Source organism: Styela clava, chromosome 3, assembly GCF_964204865.1.
Source record: "Styela clava chromosome 3, kaStyClav1.hap1.2, whole genome shotgun sequence".
NCBI classification, from domain to species: Eukaryota; Metazoa; Chordata; class Ascidiacea; order Stolidobranchia; family Styelidae; genus Styela; species Styela clava.
In genome coordinates this window covers 12,341,578-12,357,457 of record NC_135252.1, presented here as the reverse complement: position 1 = coordinate 12,357,457, position 15,880 = coordinate 12,341,578, and the positions used below count along the sequence as shown (strand labels likewise).

The window sequence follows — 15,880 nt, the reverse complement described above, 5'->3', positions numbered from 1 at the left end:
TCTCCGTGAAACTAAAACCAAATGTTCACTGCAAAATTCCGCTAATTCTACCCCAAAGATAATGTAAACTCCGACCAACTACGGTACGACCTTACTATCACTGAGCCCATAAAATCGCGGCGCCCTTAGGCCCGGGGGATTTCCCTGGTTTTCGCTGTGGGACAGACTACGGTTTACGGCTTTACGCCAACGGTTTACGCTAATAAGCTTACGAACGCCCTGTGAAATATGGCTGTGCATACGTATATATCAAAGTGAATATATAACCGTAAATATATACTACTATAGATATAACGATGTATTTCAAATATCTGATATATCACTTTGATGACAAAAAATTTTGAAAAGCAAAATAGCAGTATTAAATGCCAGCGCGTTGAATCTGCTGGATTGTACCTATTATCATTATATATGTGTAGTTGAAATTACTTTTATATTTCAGGTTGTTTTGTTCAACCCAGAATGGCCAATGAAAAAAGAAAATTCTTTATACTGTCGCGTAGGGGTAAAAGAAATATACATTCCTTCGAAGGACATTTCATCATTATGATCTATCGCCAGGCATATAGAAGAGACTAAAGGGATAAGCTGGAAAACAATGTCTCATACTTCGCCAGTGCTATGCAAAACTAACGAAGAGTATTAGAAACGCAACCTTTGAGATATACCAAGATGAATTATATATATCCTTGTATTATCAATGAGTTCCTCATTCTCCAGAGATGAAATGTTGGAGAAATTCATTTTTTGCCGATACAAATACCAGATAATATTGTTGTTCTGTGATCGATCACATCAAACACCAAATTTGATCAGTGTACATTTCGATGCATAAGTATATCTAAGTATATTTTGATTTTCCCGCAAATGCATATATATCTGTTTTTATACTCAGTTTGCTAACTGGGCGAGAGGTCGTGGTACGCCATATATTATAGGCTACCGTATTGTCGACTTTCTATACTGGGTTGTAGGGATATAAATCAATGGTAACTACAAGTATGCATTTTTGAGGTAGACCGAGATGTTCGGGCATAGGCCTATACTGCAGTTACACCCCTTTCCTCGGACTGTTAATTTCAGCAATATTTTCTTCCACAATTTGACTTGAATAAAATAAAGCTAATTTTATATTGTATTTTTTGCGTCGCTCTCCAAATATATATATATATTCCTTAATTTATTCCCACTACTGCAATATTCACATTTTAAGATACTAATGGCTATATTATAGTGTTAATATTTTAACGAACGTACATACCGGTTTATTTTTATATAAATGAAATAATTCGTATGCTTGTTTTATTCTGATTATGATTATATAAAAGGTTTAAGAATGCTAACGAAATGTTGTATATAACCTTTTATTCTGAAATATTTAAAAGTTAGTTCAAATGTGATTTCAATTGAATTTCTTCCCTTTAGTGCACTATTTATTTATTTCATTTTTAAGGATGCGATTTCGTATAGATTCTTGAAAATTTAAAGAATTGATTTTTATATTTTCAGTGTTATTTCTACTAAAGTAGACGCCGAAAACGTTGTTTGATACTATTGCCAAAGGCTTGTCTATCAAAATATTTTTATTTGTCTCAAATTATGTGAGCCTGCTCATGTGTTCAAAATTGTCACATGCTGTAAAATTAGCTCTCACTCACATGTATATATATAAATAGAAAATTTATCGTTTGAGATTACCATATGTTTGCGTATACTGCCGGATCCTTACACCTCGAAAAATGAATGAAGTAATAATATAACAGCACAGTCTCTAGTCGAATCATTTTCTGAGTAAAGTCTCACTGGCGGCCAGTTAATGGCGAGTTCGAGTCAATCTAGATCACACTAGTCACTTTCAGGCTTTGATAAATTGTGACTCGATCGAGTTCGATTCAATGACTGGTGAGGTTTCCTAATTAGGAAATGAGTTGAACTGATCCATCAGTTTCCAACTTTTTCGTGGTAAATATCACTAACATTATATTATATGTAAAATTCTCTAACATGGATTTAATTTACATTATTACGTCAGCTGGATTGAATTTTATTGGGTTAAAGATAATGGCTTGTTCCCACAAAGGAATATATAATGTCGACCCAATAACTGCGACTCAAAAATTATCACTTTTTTTCTAACGCCAAAGTAAACATACAATATCTTGAAACCCCACAAATGACGGAGCAGGCACTTTTGTTTGTTCAACAGGGTACATGTAGTTAGAATAGTGTTTAACTTCTGATGATATGACAGGCTATACATATAGCACGATATATACTTAACAACTTAATATGACCATGGGTTATACTCTGCATAAATCTTCAGACAATTTGAACTGCTCATATGAATTTAAATTGCATTTGACAAGGAGCTCTTCAACTTTCTCTGATTTATTTCACAAAAATTATTATTTATCTCACACAAACAAGTAAAATGAGGTTAACAGAAAAAGTTTTGATTATTAAGATTACTGAGTTTTTTCAAGAATCAGGTTAACTAGTCAGGCACGACGAATGGCTCAAATTACCAGCATCGCATCAAATAATAACAAATTCGATTTAAAAAAATTCTTTTGTAATTAAAGCTGATATGTAGTAATAATTATTCGAATGCAATACAGTGGTCGCGCAAATGCTCAAGCCGTCATCTTAACAGTGCAACACAGTACAGTGAATAACAAAATTGAAGTTCGCTTATATAAACAAAACTAAGTGCAAAAAGGATTCAAGAGTAAGCTCAAATTAAATATAACATTAGAATTTCCTTCTCACATAAGATGACATGCCTTAGACTGTGGATTATCGCCTCCCTTTGCCTGTTCTTTCGCTAGTTTTCTGAGAAACAAAGCAAGATTTTAGTACCTTAACCTAAAAACCACTTTATCTACGCGTGAATACCCATGTGTGTTTAGCTATCATGATTCCACAATCCATTCATAGCACACGATACGGACAGTGTGTTGTGAAACACTGAGCAGCTACTCCCGAACATGCCAGACAGAAAGTTTATGTAAAAGAGGATCGAAACTCGTAAATAAATTATGTGGTCTGCCTTATCAAGCAGAACCTAGGGCTCAGAGCTAATATATACTGACTGCATGATTCAGTTATCCAATAGCAAACGCATATACAAATCACACATAAAACGTACCTGATCATTGTATCAATTGCTTCTGGTTGTTGAATCGCAAGCACCTTCTTAAGATCTGTTACTCGAATGTTGACGATTTTTTGTTCTTCCGCCTTGTTAACCAGCAAACGAAGTTGATGCTGTAATTTTGTTATAACATGTGAATTCAGTTCAAACTCCCAATCAATTTTCAATACAATATAACAATCGTGGATGGGCATCCACGAATAGTTAGTTGCTCAGCTACAACGTAAGCATTTCAGGGATGATTCATAAAAGAGATATGTATGGTGTGCTGAACTGTAGCCAATACTAGTCATCGCATTTATGCCGTTAAACTGGGTGAGGGGAGGGGGGGATATTCTACAATGACTATCTTCAAATAATATAGATTTAATCAATCATACCCGCGATGAATATGCTCCACACATGGACAAGTTTGCTTCATGTACACTTATTCGAACGAAACATTGGTACATTTGCCAGTAACCCCGACCTCCCTTACAAACGATATTTATATAATAATAAATACAAATAAGACTCTAATCGAAACAAATAATCGATACTTCATCCAGTGACTATACCAACAGACTCTTGAACCACATTAATATTTTGGCTAGCTCAGGATCTCAGTGCGCATGCAACATTTTAAGGACAATATTGTTTGTATAATCATCATCAATGTAATTTTTTCAATAATTAATTTTTAAATAAATATTATATTGATTGTTCGAATAATTTTCATTTGGAATGCAATCAGACTCCTGGTATTGTGTCGACGTCTTTCTACTCACAAGTTTTCGTTCCAATGTATCGCATCTTCTCTCGAGCACTCCTTTGGCGAGTTTGTCAATGGTTACCGTCTAAAATAAAAATACAGTTATTTTATACTCTATGTAATCATTTCATTTGGGTGTATTATATTTGAGTCTAAGGAACCCCAAGCTAAGATAGATACAAGTGTAGTATACACTTCGAATTGCAATTCAAGTCATGTCACGGGCCAACCGAGCGTCAAAGTCAACGGAAGACGAGTAAAATAGTGAGTTAATTTTATCTGGCGGTTAGTCGGTGATGAGTCCGTCTGTTTCATTTGGATGACTTGATTAACATTTTGGTAAATGGTGACTCGATTCCAACTCGAGTCGAGTCAATGTCTCGATCCTGGCAACACTGGTATATAGTAAGCATAAATAATAAAAACTCAAACTCATGACACCATAGTATACCTTCCAGGCGCTTTGATTTTGCTGTATTTGAGAAGCTGCTTGAACCAGCGATGAAGTTTTACTCAATTGTCTTGTTGTCATCTTTCGACGATTTCCAGTTACCTCCGGTTGTTGTTTGCCACGAACTTGAACTGTGATAAGTAAAGCAACATAGTCCCACTGATTCCAGTCGAGAAACTCTCAATTTTATTTTCATTTAATCGATGCGAGTCAATGACATAATTTGACTCATAGAAGGTAACTGAAAGAGTTTATTATAGTTTCCGATGTACACATATTCACATTGGCAACATGCTAATAGTACAAATTAGCCTCTGCATGTTACTAAAACAAGATGAGGGTGCCAAGTACGGTTACGTTAACATTTGCAAAGGCTACGAGCTAACTTTCTTGCACATTGAAACCAATGACAAGTTTCAAATCTTGTGATATTTCAGGTGCGCCATAGGGGGTGGAAAAGTTTACGGAACAACAATTCATGCAAATTTGATTGTCAACTAAAAGTAACAGTTCAGACTACTCTGAGGGTTTTATTGTAATCTTTTTAATTAGAATTGCAAAAGGATATAGATAGCAACACTATCCAAGCAAGCTATCCACGGTACATAAAGTAGGTAAATATAAATGCCATGAGAATTGATGATCCCAGTCATATGCTTCTGTATTTAAAAATCAAATCTTACGAATAAGGTTTCCGGTTTTCAACCAGTTAACAAGTTCGGAAGTAGCTGGGTTGAACTGATGAGTGCCAGAGTAATTAAAGTCCGGATTTGCCGTCCCATTAATAACTTTTGTTTTGTTATCTGTCTCCAGGAACATATCGTATTTCACGTAAACATCCTAAAAGAGAAATAGATGGGTTAATTACACATGAATTGCCATATATTTTACCACTACTCACGCCAAGTGGAAATAACTTATACAAAAGGACCAAAAAAGCAGAACCCATGAATTTCTTAATTACTTCTACGTGTATGAAATTATAACTTAAACCTCTGTTTGTGTAGAATTGTATCTAAAAGACTCAGTAATATAGGATGCTTTGCACAAAAGTTATGTTCCTTTTGGATAAATTTCAAATGACTTGGTTTCTGTTTTTAGTCACCCTCTATATAAACCAATGACTAGAGTACCTTTCAACATTTCGATATGTCTTTCCTCCATCTACCTTCTTCGTTATCGAATAAGGCTTACATATATTTTGAAAATTACCATAGTTGTACAATTTACGAAATAAAAACATATTCGATGTCACATTTAATAACATACCTTGAAACGTTTTGGCAATCCGCGAGCATTATCAATCTTAACTTTTACTTTGTATTTTCTTCCGATTAATTCTTTCGGGTCATCAATAAATTCTGCATTATCATCATCCGTGATTTCTTTACCTTTTGAGTCACATGGAACCAGGCTTCCCTGAAAGGAACATGCCCTACTTTAATTGAGAATATACCATCAATTCTATTTTAACATTAGTTCATCAGCAAATAACATTATCAACACTATTTGTTCTGAACCGTTAATTGAACACTTCAAATAGGGAATTCGACTAGATGGTAAGTATTTATTCAGAATTATTTGAAGCAAAATCCCGATCTATCGTCTAAGAAGAAAATTATTATTTATAAAGAATACATCGATAATAAAAGTCTTCCATATTAAAAGCAAAAATGGTAAACTTCGGTAATTATTACGGCGAACGTACATTGATGACGCCAACACTATCTCCTGCGTAACCGAGTAGAGGAAATTGTTGAGACATGTCTATCATATATGCAAGACACTGTGGAGACACAGCAGCTGATCCAATCAATATATCTGTGTTTGCATCTTCTGTGAAGGGATTTTCTTCCTGGAGCAAAGAAATAATCAGAAATGTATATATATGTTAATGCCCATACTGCCTAAATCACACTGCATTTTATACTGCATGATTTCCTTGAGGGGGGATTATTCAAAAACTAAAAATCTATGACGTCATATTATGATAACATATTTTGTATTTTACACAACGGACAAATCCCACTATGACGTCATCATTTTGAAAGGCGTTATGACGGTTTCGGTACGCCAGCGAGTACACGGTAAAACTATGATAGCAATTTTTGCAGTTGTGGTGCATTGGATATTGTCATCGATTGTCATCGGAATTTCCGGTAAATTGTTCTATAGTCAGTATTCAAATGAAGATCATCCATCCCTTTGACAGATACATTATCTAGCTTTAGCATTTGTTGAATGGCTTGAACGCAACACATGGCTAACTAAAGTATACTGCAAAAAGTTCGATGTAAGAGGCACATACATGCGCTGTGGCTTGACCTTCTTCCCTTTCCTCATACATTTCTTGCATAATATATTTTCTGTTGATGAACTTTTCTCTGCTCCAAACCCAAGACATTCCATTTTCCAAGTGTTTCATTCTTACCATAATCTGAGAAACAAAATGTGGTCATTTCAAGCTGTAGTGTCAGGGCAGAAAAAGTCTGGACAGTGGATACTATTAAAATGAGAATAAGGATTAGTATTTAAATTACCTTACTTACAGGATATAAATATATTACATTACTTGAAATCTGAAATAATTATTTCCAAAAAAGTTTGTAACATTAATATTGCTACTTTTTACCATGTTAACATCGATGTTTGGAAATCTTGGATCTGAACATTACATACAGTCAGCATCCAAGAATAAACCAGAGTTTAAAATCTGATGAATAGTCCAAAACATATTCTTGTATGTGTTTGCTCGGAGAGCAAAATAGAATGAAATTCTATATTAACAAACTTTTGTAATATACCAAGTTAAGGCATAGAGTGCTAAATTTGTAAACGCATCACATAGTTTACCTCAGTCATTCCAGTATCGATACCTCTATAATGAGGTGGAACAACGAGAACATCAAATTTAACTTTCTGATCAAGTTCTTCACTGATTGAATTTGCCTCGTCGACAGCAGGTCGAAGTTCAGCCAACTGTTCACGAATCTCTGCCTCAGCTTTGGGGAAAATGTAATACAGAATTTAGATTCATTAATGAATGTTATCATTAATAACGACATGGTGGTGTCAATGACATAAGTATAAATTAATTTCGAATCATTCGAAAATGTGTTGAAAAAATTGAAAAAAAAAAATTTCAAATTCCTAAAATTTTATCCAACATGTCAAAACTTCTTCAAAAATCAAACTAGGATCGATGATTAGAAGGTCAATTGTCAAAGTAAAAAAATATATTCCAGTAAAAATGAGTGGCAAAAATTTAACTCCTAGTATTTATATAAAATTGTCTATCATCTCTGTGTGCCCATCTGAGTCGAGTCGAGACACGAGACTTCCGAGTCGAGTCCGAAGTACAGTCAATTAGGTCGGGTCTCTCTGGCGAATAGTTGAGTAGAAGTCCGAGTAATTTTATTTCGATAACTCGAGTCACCTTGAGTTATTTATAAATGGTAAATCGATTCAAACTCAGGAAAAGTCAATGACTCGAAGCTCCCCAACATTGTGCGAATATCACCTTTTGATTTCTCAGCTGCTGAACTCAGTCCAATACATGCTGATATTTCATCTTGTGCCATCTCGTATGAAACTTCTGGATAGTTTTGAGGAGCTGCTTTGTATTGAACGGGATCACAGTAGACATATAAGTGGGATGTTCCAAACAAGATTCTGAAATAATTTTTTCACAATGTTTCTGTAAAAAATTTAACTTCATCGAACGTACATAGTTACAGTTGTAGAGTTACTTTATCACATGACTGACCTCTTATAGTAAGTAATGTTGTTAAATAGAATTTCGAATCAAAATGGAAGATCAGTACCACATGGTTATTGCTTATATTAAATTATAGAACGAGTTTTTATAAGTTTATACAATACAGCGTTGGGAGTTGGGAGTAGTGCGGTTAGTCATTGGAACTTCATGTCGATATGTTGAATCATTGTTCTCTTGTTTTCGAAAATACAGACCTGTCATTTTGTCTGAGTTGCATTTCATCTCCTTCCAATAATAACTCTCCATTGAATCTGACTTTTGCTTCCGGATCGATAATTTTGAGAAATATGTTTCCACCATCACCGCGAATTATCGCATGTTGATCCATGATACTGTGTAAATAAGAACCAAGCTTTTATTATACGTAAAAGTTAATAATGTTGTTTACAGGTTTATAATGATTTGGTGTAACAACTACGCTAAATGCAAACAAATTGCGACATTTTATTATTTCCTCACCCAGCTCCTTGCAAGGGAATCTTGGTATTATCAGCAGGTTTTCCTATCATGTATTCTTGTCCTTTCTCCAATATGTGAACAAGCACTTTACACATTTGTGGATCGGCATTCAGATTAAAAATATGAGGCGTAGTCTCCATCTTTGCTTCTAATTCTTTACGAGCAGTTGAATCATGCTGAACGATAAATTGGAAGCATCAAAAATGTCTTCCAACTTACATTGAAATTTGTTCTCAAAGTTAATTGCGTTTTCATAATAATACCATTCGTACACTTATATAGCCAAGTTTACGCAATACCTCTTTCGCTGCCAGTTCCAATTTTTCTTGCCAAGATTGTTCCATATCTTTCATTTTTCTTTCGTTTTCTGACATTGCAGCTTGCATAAGTTCTTCATATTCACGTTTAATTTGTTCTTTCTCGGCTTCAGTCAATTCTTCGGAATCACCATCAACGGTAGCGGCAACTGCAGCAGCTCCACCCTAGAAAAAATATCACGGAATAGAAATTTCATATTTATTCCCAAGGAGAGAACGGTCAGTCAGTCAGTCAAATCGCTTATTTGTTATTAGACAAACAAGTGTTTAGAAACCTTACCTGATACAACGAATAAATACTAATTAGGTATTTGCAGGCTTGTCCATGGGACATATTTTTCTGTCCCATTCCCATCCCATCCCATCTCATGGGATTCCCATTGGAAAAAAATTCAATAAAAATTGTTAAATTTAGGTTTAGGGTCTACTAAATAAGGCTACATGTACGAAGAGACATGCAACACAACAAAATTGACGGACTTTGTTAACGTTATATTCATAACTATTATACATGTGTCCATCAGCCCCTTCACGAAGTATATTGTTAATGCTGAATATATTTTGCTCTTTATAACTAACAAGAGAGTTATGCTCAAATTTCCCGTCATTTCTCCGAAAATCATACGGTTTTCGTGTCCCATGAGAAATACAAATGTGTGCTGTCCCATCCCATGGGACGTTTCTTATGGACAAGCATGGGTATTTGGCACCCCAGAAGTATGCGCACCAAGATGGCGCACAACCTGATACCCTAACCTGGTACACATACTATCTTCAGGTTGTGCGTCATCCTGGTGCACATACTTCGGGAGCACCATTATTTTAATTGTGATGCCGGAGTCGCGAGGTACCTAAAGTGGTCTTCAAGCAGCGACACCTCAACGCTGATACAGGTTAGTATATGAAAGTAAGTGGATGTGGCACAACTACTGAATTTCAGTGACAGTGAATGTATTAAAGACTATTACGCAGATTACCTGAAAATATGCAACCATTTTCGAGAAATTCACAGAAAAACCGAAAATGGGAGTAAATCACAATGAAAAAATCGAGAAAAACAACTTTAACGACATAGCGAGTCACTCCTTTTCGTGCGGTTACAAGTCCATGTGTGTGTACACACACAATAGTATTTGAGTCTGGGCAAGCTCGATGGAACAATCGGACTTAGTAAGGATACTGTAAATTATATACTGAAATTGGGCAGTCGTGTAACATAACATTTATGGCTCAAGAATATACATTTTTCGCTGTTTAGGTAATACATGGATACTTTGCAAGTTTGTTTGAGGAATTTTCAACATTTACGACTAAAAATAAGGCAGGCCTTAGATCTGAAATGTATGATTTGAATGATGAAACATTTACTCCAGGTACAATTGCATATTCAAGTTGAACGAAATTTTGTAAATCGTACTTTCAAATCTTAACTTGACAATTTTCCTAAAGTTCTCTAACTTATATCATAACTCCGAAAATATCATAACATCGAATATTACCAACATCGGGCTCTCATCGGCTTACAAAAGCACTATTGTGTCACTAATTTCAAATGTTCAAGTTTTCAATCATGTAAGGTGCTACAAAGGTAGTCGAGAAGGATGAAAGAAGCTGTAGGCCTTAGCAACTGAGAATGACAACTCCACGCCGTGATTACCTTGAATACTCAATACTGATATCGTATATCAATTGATGTCATTACATAAGGATATAACGCAAAAGTACCGCTACCGCTAAAAACCCGGGAGCGATTGTTATTAACATACCACATACCTTTTCAATCAACTCTTTCAGCTTTTTGTTTTCTTCCTGCAACTCTCGAATGAGTTTAGCTGTTGGATCTTCGTTCACTTTCGCAACTGTTTTGATTTGTTTTGCGCGATCTGCATACCTAGCAAATGATATTTAAAATTTTTATATGACGTTTTCACACCTTTCGCTACGAACAAAGCACAAACAGTCACTCATATGTACGAATCCAAAATTTTTTGAACGGAACCTGTCACTGTAAGGAGCTATAACATTTTGAATGGGCCGGACTCGCTCTGTTCAGCATTGCCTGCCTAATTTATCACGCTCGGCTGAGGCGGTGGGCATGGGATTGAGACCGTAGATTTCAACTTGCGATCAACGTGGTTATTTCTTAAGCTATAACCACTGGGGAATCACGTTTAAATTTTGATAACGTAACATAACGTTTTTTACATCAGCCGCCAAATTTATTGCAGTAATTTTAACCCCGTCAGTAATCGAATCAGCATAATTGAACTGCCATTGTTAGACGTAGTAACAGGGGTTCCATTACATTTGAACCCACGTACATTTGAACCCGTAATTTGAACCCACGACAATTGCACCTGCATACTATTGCGCCTATAGAAATTTTTATTGTACGGATATTTGAACCTATACTAACCCTAACCCTTGGATTTTAGCACCCTCATATAGATTGAACCCGCGGATATACGGGTACAAATGTATGGGTTCAAATGTAGGGTCACCAGTAACAGGTTATGGTATATTTATTTATTTATTGTCAATTTGATAATGATTAAAAATTATGAAATAATACAGATACCTCAGCGTTGATAGAGTTTCATCATAATTGATGTCAGCTGGGCTGATGGCAGCGACCATCACTGTTTTGGAGTTACCGCCCAAAGCATTCTTCAACAGCTTCGTCAATGCCGAGTCACGGTAAGGAACTCGGACCTTCTTTCCGCCAGATCTGTCAGCAAGAGCTGAAAAGGTGATAATTGTATGTGTTTATGTAGATTGTAGAGTAAAGCATAGTATATACTCATAAAGCTTACAAAAGCACTATTGTATCACTAATTTCAAATGTTCAAGTTTTCACGCATGTAAGGTGCTACAAAGGTAGTCGAGAAGGATTAAAGAAGCTGTAGGCCTTAGCAACTGGGAATGACAACTCCACGCCGCGATTACCTTGAGTACTCAACACCGATATCGTATATCAATACTGAACCGATACATTATAACAAGCATATTTGTCGACAAACACGATCCGCCAAGGCCTTCTTACCTGAAATAACATTTCCCAGCGAAGATAATGACTGATTAATCATTGCTCCTTCTTTTAAGCGCTCCCCGGTTGCTCCAGTACTGCGTGCACGTTCACTGTAACGACAAAATTAACAATATGGTATTTGGGGGGAAACCAGTAATATAGTTATTGAGTTTAGAGCCATTTTTTTTTTGCTTCTCTGCATGATAAGACCCCAACACAAAAATATTTCGAAATGGGTGATTGGGTGTATATGCATGCTCCGTATTTATTCTTTTTCAATTAGAAACCTGAATTAGGCCTTTGAAACATATGGCGTGGGGAGAGGAGAGAGTGCGCATCCGGTGATCAGTCACTTGATACACCTTTTCACGAGATGGAAGTCTTGACTCCGCTCAAGACCCAAGAAGCGGTTGGAGTGTTTCTAACGATTTGCGAGTCAGCCATCGCCATGTCAAGATTTCACTGGCTTCTCACCTTCCTGCAAGATCCACCAGATTTATGACGGACGTCTTTGACATCTCTTCACCTGAATCATTTTTAGTCTTCTGTACAAATGTAATCCCAACAATAGTGTGAGCTCGACTGTATGAATAAACATAAGAATACATTTATATATATATATTTTTTCACTTGGAATGGCGTATTGAACCATAAACAAAATAGCAGGTAAATTGATAATATTTTTATAATAGAATAAATATGCAAATATATTTACGGGAACATTATTTAGTAATATCTAACCTGCTGGTCGCATTCATGTTAGTCGCCGCAACAGTTCTATTCTTTGTACCTTCTGACATTCTTGATTCTATATTCTCATAGCTTGCAACCGCTACCGTTTCCAAACCTTCAACTAAATTGAGAATATTTTTTTAAATAAAGTAATACCAATATATATCTAATTATTCGTGTCAATTTATGAGAGTGGGCAAGAACCCAGTCGTGGTACATAAAATATAAAAGGCAACAATCCTAATGAATTTGCTTGTATATCAATTCAACGTGGTAAAGTATTATAGATATATGCTGAAGTTAAATTGAAGTAATTTATACTCAACCGTAAAATCCTCGAGTTGGATTTTCTCGAACTTTCAATCCACCCTTTAATTTGAGTGTTTTTGGATTTAGCAAATCCCGAACTTGTTCGCTGTAAATTTCCAACATGCTAAACGTTACCTTAAAAAATGAAATGACAAAATATAACAAAAATTAAGCATTTTGCACTTCGTTAAAGGATCTATGTAAGTCACTCATCATTGGAAGCTACATAGCATTTTCAAATCAGATTGGTTTGTGACCGACTTATTGTCTTGCGCTGTTAACAGATTGTATAACTAAATTTTGATTTATTCAAAAATTATAGTATTATATTTTGAATGGTCGTTGTGAAGTTTTCGGACATGTTGAGAACATCCTTAATAGCAAGTCCACTAAGGCTGAGCTACACGAAAATAAAACATTCACAAACCTCAAATTGTCCGTCTGCACCATTCGACTTTTCCCCAATTTGTGTGAACAAACGGTCCGCCAATACAGGAACAACACCTGCGTATATAAAACGGATTTTGAGTCCCAAAGTTGTTAAAAATTCTGATCAAATCGGAAAAGATGAAATAAAAATTACGTTCAAGTCGATCAAAGGATTATGTAGTGAATATCATCTAACCTTTGTTAATTCCATAGCCCACGATACTGTACGATTTTCCTGATCCCGTCTGCCCGTAAGCAAATAACGTTGAATTGTATCCTTCCCATGCATTGTTCAATATTCCTTGTCCAAGGTCGTCGAAAACGCGATTCTGACAATTAATATGAGACACCCAGAGTATTAGGACTAATAATTTGCCTCTAACCTCAAGTTTCAAGAATGATATTGAACATTATACAAGATTGACTTTAAGGCGTCGTTTCAGGCTTGTCGTGAATCTTGATCGGCTAGCTGTGTACAAACTACAACCCCTGAGATTAACTCGGATTTGCCCCTTGCTTATATAAAATATATATATTTGAGTTATTGTTAAAAATTCTTTCATACAGAAAATGGTTTGCACAAAAATTGCGTCCTACTATTTTACGCCTGGATGTACAGTCGGAAGTTCTGGAGATACGATTTAGAGTCAAAATTTTCATCTGAAATCTAAAAATCTCGCGCAGAGGAAGTTTTTATGGCCAATGCTAGAGTCAATATTTAATTTCATTTATGGCTGGAGTCAAATTTTTGTTAATTCGAAGTCAGGATCGGAGCGGGTGTGCCATTTTTTCAAATGCTTGTTATCTAAATCCAAATACATATTACGGTTATTTGAACGACTAAACACAAATGTTTGAAGAAACAAACGTTTCCTAACACTACAAGTTCAAAAACAGAGAATTTAGTTAATTGTCATAACAAGTCGCGTTGTGCAAACCCAGATACTTGAGTCGATCATATTGACAGATTCACCCAAAGCTAACAGAATAAAGTTGTGAACGTAAATCACCTGATCGCAGTATTTACTCGACGCTTTGTCTTTTTCCAAATAACCATCCGCTCTTTCTTTATAACCATCATGGGACCAGTAGCTGTAATCGAAAGTGAATTTCTTGGGTTTGTCATTTGGCTTGTCTGGATTGGTTAGCGTCGTCGTGCTACCTGCAATGATTGTTTGATTACTAAAGTATACGATGCTATCTGAAATATACAAAACTTCACTGGCGTTTATTTACATTTATTCAAGTATAACAATCGAGTATAGAAAGGCGGATAGTCATATTGCGCGAGTAATAATGACCGTTCTGAAATAATATAGCTTGGAAGCTTCTTTCTGTGGTACTGATGCTTTGAAAAAATCTGTTATGTTACACGTTCATATAATGTATCACTATCAATAAATTAACATATGACAATAACGTATACGAAGGATGTATTATGCAAAAATACATCAAATAAGGTCATAATGATGACTAAACCAAATAAAATGAAAACATACCATCCATTTTGACAACCACTGTTGCATTTCTGTCTTTTTCTCGCTTATTGTGAACATAACGTTAAAGAAAATCAAAAATAAACTGTAACCCTGTGATGGCCAGTTTCAGATGAATGCCAAAGTCATTGTAATAAAACTGGTAAACAACCATGGCTTGGGTACGCATAATATACAAATCTTATCTATTTATAATTGTCTAATATCAGTCATAAATTAGGCAGAAATGGTAGAATGTAATCTATGAATTCTCCATGATACACTGTACAACGTCTCAATTTATTTAGATACATCTACACATTATAAGCATCAACCAATACAACTTTTACATCAATGTGATAGACAAGATTATTTTGTTCAAAGAATACGGGATATTGATTTTATAGAAATGTCCTGAAGGGAAACGTGATTGCGTATTTCAAAGGGCACACAAGTATGTTGTAAAGAAGAAATAGCAATCACTAAAACAAGTTAGCTCGGCAGAAAACTCATTTTATTCAAAGGATATGAATGGCCGCACACGGACAGCAACTTTAACATTTTCAGCCATCTCTGTGGATTCGGAATGTCCCGAACAATTATCTTTAGGATAATTTTAAAATAGTTCCTGTTGGAAGAAAAATATAGAAAAACTAATTATTTGAATAATGGTGAAATATTCTTATTATCTAATAAAAAGACAACTGTCTAAAATTCACATGCTTTCCTGACAATGCAAACCTAGTCAATGCTACTGATGAGACCGTTGGCTCTCGTTTTGCTGACTGTTTGCGTAATCTCGGCATGGGGAACTATCCTTGTTTGCTTAATTAGGCAAAGCTAGCTAGACAAAATCTTTACGGTCTGAGTATCCAAAACTATTACGGGTTGTCATGTTCTTTTAATTGATTGCTATTGTGCTTCCAACAATATTTCGAGGAGTCGTTTGTGCGTATACTCTCGAATATCACCGCATATTGTAATATGAAATGGTTGA

At 35.4% G+C, this 15,880-nt stretch overlaps 2 protein-coding genes across 3 annotated transcripts in view; one reads left to right on the top strand and one right to left on the bottom strand.

Moving 5' to 3' along the window:
• LOC120342100 (SH3 and cysteine-rich domain-containing protein 3-like) overlaps window positions 1-2,220 on the top strand; it is a 28,351-nt gene extending 26,131 nt beyond the window's left edge. For both annotated transcript variants that reach the window (XM_039410786.2, XM_039410783.2), the window contains one exon: window positions 443-2,220. In XM_039410786.2, the coding sequence (XP_039266720.2) occupies window positions 443-550 (108 nt within the window). In that variant the 3' untranslated portion in view covers window positions 551-2,220. The remainder of the gene's footprint in view (window positions 1-442) is intronic.
• A 152-nt stretch (window positions 2,221-2,372) lies between these two features.
• LOC120342098 (kinesin-like protein KIF28) lies at window positions 2,373-15,513 on the bottom strand. Its single transcript, XM_078110547.1, has 24 exons — window positions 15,414-15,513; window positions 14,908-14,957; window positions 14,419-14,570; window positions 13,605-13,737; window positions 13,407-13,483; window positions 12,997-13,114; window positions 12,680-12,791; window positions 12,413-12,520; window positions 11,954-12,048; window positions 11,489-11,651; window positions 10,684-10,801; window positions 8,893-9,075; window positions 8,594-8,769; window positions 8,329-8,466; window positions 7,877-8,028; window positions 7,210-7,358; window positions 6,665-6,793; window positions 6,065-6,211; window positions 5,626-5,775; window positions 5,040-5,196; window positions 4,357-4,487; window positions 3,922-3,990; window positions 3,149-3,267; window positions 2,373-2,832 (listed from the first exon to the last, which is right to left on the bottom strand). Exons 1-24 carry the CDS (start codon window positions 15,452-15,454, stop codon window positions 2,766-2,768), a joined length of 2,934 nt encoding a protein of 977 aa, XP_077966673.1. The 5' UTR covers window positions 15,455-15,513; the 3' UTR covers window positions 2,373-2,765.
• Between the last annotated feature and the right edge of the window lie 367 nt (window positions 15,514-15,880).